Genomic DNA, 8,600 nt, shown 5'->3' with positions numbered 1-8,600 from the left:
CGTCTCCTGGTTGCTCATCTCGTTTCTTCAGTACTTTTTTTTTTTTTTCTTTATTTTATTTTATTTTTTTAATTGTGACTGACCTTAACGACTGGATTTTTGGACAGTGGCTTCTTTATTGTCTCTTTATTGATTTTCAGTGATGTTTCTGTGGGTAATAACCATTGCACGGCTTCTATTTTTCCAACGCCACCTTGGGTTTTGAACTCCTCATTGATTCGCACAGCTGTTTTCGAGCGACGCTCTGTCGACATTTCAAGGATTATTCTGTAATATTTCTTTCATTAATCTGCCAAAGTAAAGTGAACCACAGAATTAAAATATCAATTGAACTGATCTACTGACATCTATAAGGGTAGAAGCTATATAAATATACACGTAAATCAATAGTTTGGTAACGTCTAACCACTACAAAGTGAGTCAGTGTGCCACACCGCACACTGGACACGGTGCAACTGGACATTCTCACTCAGAATCTGTACATTTATAGTAAATAATATGATGACGTCACAAAGCGTCTTACTGTAAATTTAATTTAAAGTAATTCATATGATGACGTTATCAAGTGTCTTACTGTAAATATCATACTGTATATAGTAAATAATATGATGACGTCATCAAGTGTCTTACTGTAGATATCATTTAAAGTAAATAATATGATGTCATAAAGCGTCTTACTGTAAATATCACATAAAGTAAATAATATGATGACGTCATGAAGTGTCTTAATGTAAATATAATTTATAGTAAATAATATGATTATTTCATCAAGCTTCTTACTGTAAATATCATTTATAGTAAATAATATGTTATAAAGCATCTTACTGTAAATCTCATCCGGTTCATTTTAGAACGAGACGTGTGACGTGTCAGTTAACCAGAACTACTGAATATTTTGGGCCAAAGTTGTTTGGTTGTGGATATGGATGTGAATGTGGATGGATTTGGATGAAACTTCTGACGTTGTGACGTAGCGGTTTAAATGACACCTCAACCGTGTTTCCAGGTTAGGTTTCTAGTGTGTCTTCCAAATCCCTTTAGCCGGGTCGGACGTTTTTCGGACTGGCGTACTGGCACGTCGGTCTTAAAATCGCTAAATTCTCGGTGGGTTTTCGGTGAATACCGGCTCCGTGTGTGGATGGATTTGGATGAAACGTGGACCTCGAGGTCGCTGTAACGGCGCAGCTCAAACGAGACGCAAACCCTGCTCGTGTGTTACACTGAAGTTGGTTTTCCAGATAGTTTTAGGCTTCAAAATTCAGAGAATGTATAAGTTATAATAATAATAATAATAATAATAACTAAATCAAGCATCTGCAGCTGCATTTTGCATTTGTCGCATCTCGCACTCATAAACAAAACGTAAGGAGTTGTAACTTCACACCCAAAACTGACAAGACATGTTAATATACCTCCTCTCCCTCCCTCCCTCCCCCCTTGTTGTCCAGGTATGATAAATGCTTGCGTTTAAATCAAAGCGCTCCCTCTTGTCCTCCCTCCCTCTCTCTGCTCCTGGGAGAGAGGGAGGGATGGTGCTCCATGTAGATTGATATCAGGGAGGCTGCTGTGAGGGATGGCGTGTCGGCCTAAAATATGAACTTTTATTCCCAGCGCTCGAGCCATGATTCATGTCCCCACCCCATGCACACACAAACACACACACACACCAGTCTCCTCCACCCACCAACCCCCCCCCCCTCCACCCCGCGACCTCCACCCTTTTACCCCGAAAATAGTCCACTATTCAATACACCACCACAGTAAACAACCTCCCAGTTGTTGTGGTTTTGTGTCCAGGCACAGTGGCTGTATATGAAATAAAACAGTTTATCATGTATATTCATGTACTCCATCCTATGCATACAACCACTGCTTTGTACGTTTCAGAGTATTTGGCTATTTTTGTTTGGCTATGTTTTTTTCGTTTTATTTGTGTTGTTTATTTGGACATTTTTGCAAATTGTACTACTTTTCATTAGTGACTTTTTTTATTCGACTATAAAATAAAATTCTTTTTTTGGGCTATTTTTGTATATTTGGCTCTTTTTTTTTTTTTTTCCATCTCTTTATTATTTGGCTTTTTGTTGTATAGATGTGGCTATTTTAAAGTCTGTTTATTCATTGTTTTGTTTTTGTTTATAGTTTTATTTTTAATTTCTTAGGTTGAGGATCTTTTCAGCTCCCTCAAAATATGCCTATTTTTTTTAATTTTTGCTTTTCAAAACATTAAGCGTCTATTTTATGCAAACCGCGCATATGTTAGGGCCGAGCGGTTTGGGGAAAATAATCACATTGCCATTTTTTGAGATTGTGATTTCGTGTGACTTTTTTTTTTTTTAAGTTCCTTATCTTCTGCATGATTCACTAAACACAAGCAATAAATAAGCAGAGAGTCACGGAGGAAGTGTCGCCATCACACACTGCCTCCCTTCCATTAGGAAACCCAAAATAAAACGAAAACGCCGTCGGCGCTCCCTCTCCGCTACCATCGGAGAGGGTACATACATGCGCACATTGAGCCCCGACAAATGAAGTCATCTCAGCCTCTGTGATTTGAAAATCATGCTCTGTTACGTTGCCATTTTACGTTTGAATTTGATCAAATGTCCAGCCCCACCCTGTGCACCCACGCAGCCATCTCTAGCACCCAAAAAAATAAAACATAAAAACCCTTCCCGTATATGAGAACGTTACTAAGAATACAAAAAAACCCACTGGTTGCGTAAAAGCTCGGGGCAGGGCCACCGTGTTGTCCAGAACAGTCAACCGTACGTAAGAGGATATGGAAGATGATCGGTTTGTCCCTCCTGGCTTCCCGTAGCGAGTTGAGTGACAGATCCAGGGTCACATTGAGAACACTCGGCATTCTGTCCCATTCCATAAAAAATGAAAAAAGTGGGGAAAAAAATATGATAATACAAAACATAAATAAATAAATAAATAAATATATATAGATATATATGTATATATATATCTATACGCATTTTCCCTCCAGATCTGAGTGGGAAGTGAGCGTGGAAGGTCAGAGCAGCGCGGCCGCACTTCAAATACAAATTAGTTTTAAAGAGCGTCTGGAAAGCGTCTTCGCTGTTAAATTAACCCCAAATGTGTCCGGAATATTTGATGTCTGGCGCCAAAGGGATGAAAGCCAAAAATAAAAAGCATCACGTCGGGAAAGAAGGACGACGCTTTGATGCATCTGACGCAGAGTTGTCGTCAACTAACCCCAAAAACACGCACGCACGCAAGCACACACACACACACACACACACACACACACACACACACACACACACACACACACACACACACACACACACACACACACACACACACACACACACACTTATACACGCACACACACTCTTATACACACACACACACAAACTTTTTATTTATTTGTATATTTAGACAAATAAGCGTCCATGTCGATGGAGCAGCGTTGCTATAATTGCTCACGGTGGAAATACCCGATGACTGACAGCTAAGGCTAATGAGAGACTGCGCCGCGACATCCCATAATTATCACCTCAAATCAAAAATTCAAAGAGGGGGAGGAGGAGCGGAGGAAAGACAAAAAGGAAAAAAGGAGAGATGTTTTTTTCTTTTCTCGTCGCTCCTGCGCTGACAAGAGAGGGGTAAGGGATACCAGGAGGAGGACGGAAGGGGGCGTGGCGTCAGCGTAAGCATGTAGCATGTAGCACACAGGCATTATCAATGGACGCCCGTCGTTCAGAAAGGACGACCAATCACCATCCAACATTCGGCACGAAAATCGCCGGGAGAAGAAATCGGCGCCAAGTCGCTCTCGGATATCGCGACTTTTGCGACGACTGCCGCAGATTCACACTCCGCTTTGCTGGACTCGTTCTGCGGATCTGAGGTCCGACAAACTTGTGCAGATAAATTGGAGGGAGGTCACAAAATGTCACGTGGTCCACAAACCTGACAGGAAGCGATCCACGGGCGTGCAAAACCTCCTTAACGTACAAATGGACGCGGGGATGCGTAAATATGACTTGCCGTGTATTTGCTGTGGTGGAACAATTTAGATTTATTAAACCTATATCATTTTTATGAACGATTTTATTAGGTGTCGACAGTCAGTTATGCGTATTTGCAAATCGTTCTGGATTTCTGTGGATATGACTTTACACAACACAAATAAAAAAAGTATACCATCTTTGTGGATCCTGGTGCTCATTTGTGGACGGTTTTACGCTACAAATATTAAAATCCAATAAAAACGTCCATACCTATGCCTGCATCATCCATTTGATTCTGCATATTTTGTAGATATTATATTTGTACAGTGTCTGTATACTTAATTTCTTTATTGTTTTATGTGTTTTAGTGATTTAAAAACGGAATTTGAACTTAAAAAAATATATATATTTGTTAAAATGTTCTGTATAGACATAAAGTGTAAAATTTAAAGTACAAAAAAGCGTATTCTGCAAACACGGAATATTACTTTTTAATTTTTTTTATTTTGAGCCTACGGTTCTTTATGTTTAAAAAATTATAAATATGAATACTAATGTATTTCTCGCTGTTTTTCCTGATATGCAGAATCCGTCATAATGTATAAGATGAATAAACCTCTTGAATCTTGAAGAGGGGACTCATTACTCTTATCTGATCGTATGTCATCACTTCCGGGGAAGATATGCAACTGGAAACATTTTAGTAACTTAATTTTCTGCAATATGACATAAAAATTCCCACCTTAAGCCCTCCTCATTAAATCCTATCACTTCAAATAACCCTTGAGTTTGAGTTGAAAGCCAAGCAGGGCCGGTGCCCTCGCCCACTGCGGCCAGCGAGGCTACAGGGGGCAGAGGGACAAACAGAGCGACTCACCCCAGCAGCACCTCGGCCCCTGCCTGGCTCCTCTGGGAGAGCTGCTGGAAGGGACACAGCGTGTAGGTGTACCTGCACGGACAACACGAAACATGCACGTTAGGGATGAGAGGTTGAAAAGTAGGTAGATGGATAGACGGGGAGGTAGATATGTCAAAATATACCATGAAGATACAACAGATCCAACAGTAAATGATAAATAAAATAAACATGAACCTAAAAAGCAATTAAACAAAATGACCTGAAAAGACATGAAAATTAATAAAAAGAAGAAACATTTGCATAAAGTTAGCTTAACCTTACCCCCCAGACAATAACTAGAAGAAAGATACATTTTGTCATGGACAATAAATGTAAAAATAAAAAAATAAAAATAACTAATAAAAAAAAAACCCGGAATAAACAATGAACCAGAATGATGTAAATATTGAATAAAAATTCTAAATAACAGCCAGACTGATGCCAGATTTTTCGCTCGATGCTGATCCCGATCTTGGAGGGTCTTAGCTGATTAACGACGTTTTAACCAATACTTTATCAACGAGTGCAACATTTTCAAATAAATTGGGAAAAAATTGTATTTTGTTAAAGTTTCTATATTTGAGAACATTTAACTGCTTATAGGATTTTAACAAACAAATAAATAAATACAATTATCACACAAATAACTTTTTGAAAGATAAAAAATAAGTAGAAGTGAAGTTCCTGTGAGCGCATCAACACTTTCGAAACGAGTTTGTGTTCTGAGTTTGCCATGAACGCAGCATCGCTTCCTGCTTGGAAAGCCGTGTCTTGTCCAAACACGAGTGTAAACAAACATGGATGAATTTATAATGCCTAGTTGGACATCTGCACTTAATTAGGTGAGTAACTTAAAAGTAGTGTAAAACAGATAAGTACAGGATAAATAATCTTACTTAAAAATGGGGACACATCGGCTGCATAACTAATAATAATGGGGGGCGGGCACTATTGAAAATACATTCAAAAATACCTATGACAAAGGTGGAATTTAACTAATTTAATTTAACTCCCAAACAAAATATCAATGTTACAATTGTCTCGAACCGTCTGAAAAGACAGTTTTTATCTCAAGCCATATTCACACCCAAACCGACAAACAACAACAACAACAAACCGGAATAAATGAGCGGTCATTTCCATGGAACAATTGTATCCCGCGCGCGAGATGCTCCGCCCCTCTGTGATAGGTCCCGCCCCCCCTGCGGTGCAACCTATCCGAGGCTCCGGAAGGCCTCTTCAAAATATTGCTTTTTTCTATTGGAATCAGGCTTAAAACCAAAGTAAATACGTTTTGTACACAAAATAATGATGTTATTAACAGCAAATAGTAAGGAACAAGCTAGTTTCGCTGTTGCGCTCCCGTTTTCTCCGACATATTAAGCGACACAGTTCATCTGACGGCCACAATGGGGGAAGATTAGACCGTCGGATGCGTTTTCGGATTTAGTGTAAAGCCTCCTTTAAGGCTATAGTAGATGCCATCGATTCTCGATGCGAAACGTCAGATGTGAACCTAAGGACTACAGATATAAACAGCACTCGACCCCCATTTCATTTTATTATTTATTATTTTTATTTTCGATGTGTTCATTAGTCAACAGCTGTTGTCTAGTTAAAAAATAAAAGACAATGTTTGTGAAGTGGTTTGTTGACCGTAGCTAAATTTTGCCGCCATGGGACGTGCACTCCCCATGCGAGAAGTCACTTTGGTGAAATGTCAGAGCATGACAAGGTGGTAAATTGTATAAAGTGTATAAAGTGTTGGTCGTCACTGCGAGTGTTGGCCGTCACTCCGATTACACTGGAGCCCAAACTGAGCCCAAACACATCGGACCCGAGACTCGTGAGTCACGAGAGAAAGACAACAGAGTCAGAGATTGGAGTAAGTGAGGGAGCTGAAACCATGCTCTCTACTTGAAAGGTTTTTTTTTGTTATTATTGTCTGTTTTCACTTAGATATAATTTATTATTACTTTTATTTGTGTATTTATTAATGTCTCATATTCATGTTATTATAATTATTATAAAAATATTATTATTATTATTGTTATTCATGAATGAAATTATTATTATTTATCAATTATTTAATTTATTGTTATTATGATTATTGTTTTTATTTTACATTTTCACTTTCTGTTTCTTTAAGTTTTCAGAAAACCCTTTATTTACACGCGATCGGAACGCAACACAGATTCATTTACCTCCTTATGGAGTCGAAATACAGAAAATAGCCAATTACGGCCGTACACAACCCAATTTCATTCGTATAATTATATTCAATGACGACTGTAAAATGTCAATATTTTGATAATTGTATGAAAACATGGTGTATAATATTTCTCCGTGTACTCCGGTATCATGGTGAAACAGATCAATGTCAAACAACAGAGAGCAGGGAAAATTGATGGTATGGCGGCATAAGTAGATGTGGGGTCTGGGAATAGAGGAGAAGGAGAGTGGGAGGGAGGGAGGGAGGGAGTGGGGATCAAAAGGAGGACGAGAAAACAGAAAATGATGAACATCACAGAGAGAAAGAGAGGGAGAGATGAGCGTTGGGATGTGGAGGTCCTCTGCATTTAGGCTGCGTAGCCTTTCATGTCCGCCATGGATTTTAATGGCCGAGCCGTCCATCAGCGATAAGGGCCAAGAACAAAGGGAAGGGATATATATATATATATATAAATAACAATTCAATTCATATTTATATTGTTATATACAGTATATATTTATATAAATATGTTATTTTGGACCTTGACCATGCACGTTGACCACACTGACACTATGCATCTGACATCACACTGGCACTATGTTTCGAGGTAACCTTCAACTCGAAAATTCAAAGCTTTATACAAAGTTTATATATATATATAAATCATTATTATTAATAATAATAACAGCAATAATAATAATATCAATAAATATAGCTGCAGGCAGCAATGCACAGGGTCCAGTTTCATCATGTTATGTGCATATTACAAGTTTCCGAGGTTCCATAAAACACATCACAACATGTTGTGTTTCATGGAACCTCGGAAACCTGTAATGTACTATATACGTCAATATTACTGACTTCGCTGAAGGTTGCTCTCATGTCGTTCAGTTCAAATGTCCTTCAAGAACGGTGTTTGAACAATAACCCTCCTTCCTGGATCACGCGGGGAAGGGACGGTTCCTACAAAGGACGGCGCAACATACGAAGTCTCACCCCGCTCGGCTCTCAGTGGTATTACTGAAGTGAGACATTTGCGGTTGGTGTTCAACAAACAGGCGACAGGTTCGTCCTAACTGTGTAAATTTACCAAAACAATAAATTAAGAAATAAGGAACTGGCTCTCAGACGGGAGCCGGCTCGCCCGTGACCCCGTTCCTCGGAACAAAACAAACAGAAATAGTGTGTTTCATTTGCATTTCCGTTTCTTAATTGAAGGAAACAACGTAGTGTACGCGTCCATACTGCGCTTCGAGAAAGCAACGCACCGACGGCACCACGTGGGCGGTGAGCGCTGAACAACAGCATCCAAAATGAAGGTCGGGGGGACGCCTCCCTCCAAACACCTTTCCACGTGTTCTCTTGAATTCATGGCCCTCTAACGAGCTGCAGGATGATAAAGTGTGCAAAGCAGGTGTTTGGGCTGGATGGGATGGATGGATGGATGGATGGATGGCTGGATGGCTGGATGGCTGGATGGATGGATGGATGGATGGATGGATGG

General features: G+C 39.5%; 1 protein-coding gene across 1 annotated transcript in view; it reads right to left on the bottom strand.

The window, feature by feature from the left end:
• The window catches only part of LOC307247520 (glucosidase 2 subunit beta-like), a 226,374-nt gene that overhangs the window by 103,833 nt on the left and 113,941 nt on the right, over positions 1-8,600 (bottom strand). Inside the window, exon 13 of the mRNA XM_080023681.1 lies at positions 4,864-4,935. Within this exon, the coding sequence (XP_079879807.1) occupies positions 4,864-4,935 (72 nt within the window). The remainder of the gene's footprint in view (positions 1-4,863; positions 4,936-8,600) is intronic.

Source organism: Zeus faber, assembly GCF_960531495.2.
Source record: "Zeus faber genome assembly, chromosome: 22".
In the NCBI taxonomy this organism is placed as follows: Eukaryota; Metazoa; Chordata; class Actinopteri; order Zeiformes; family Zeidae; genus Zeus; species Zeus faber.
This window is presented reverse-complemented; position numbering and strand designations above follow the sequence as displayed.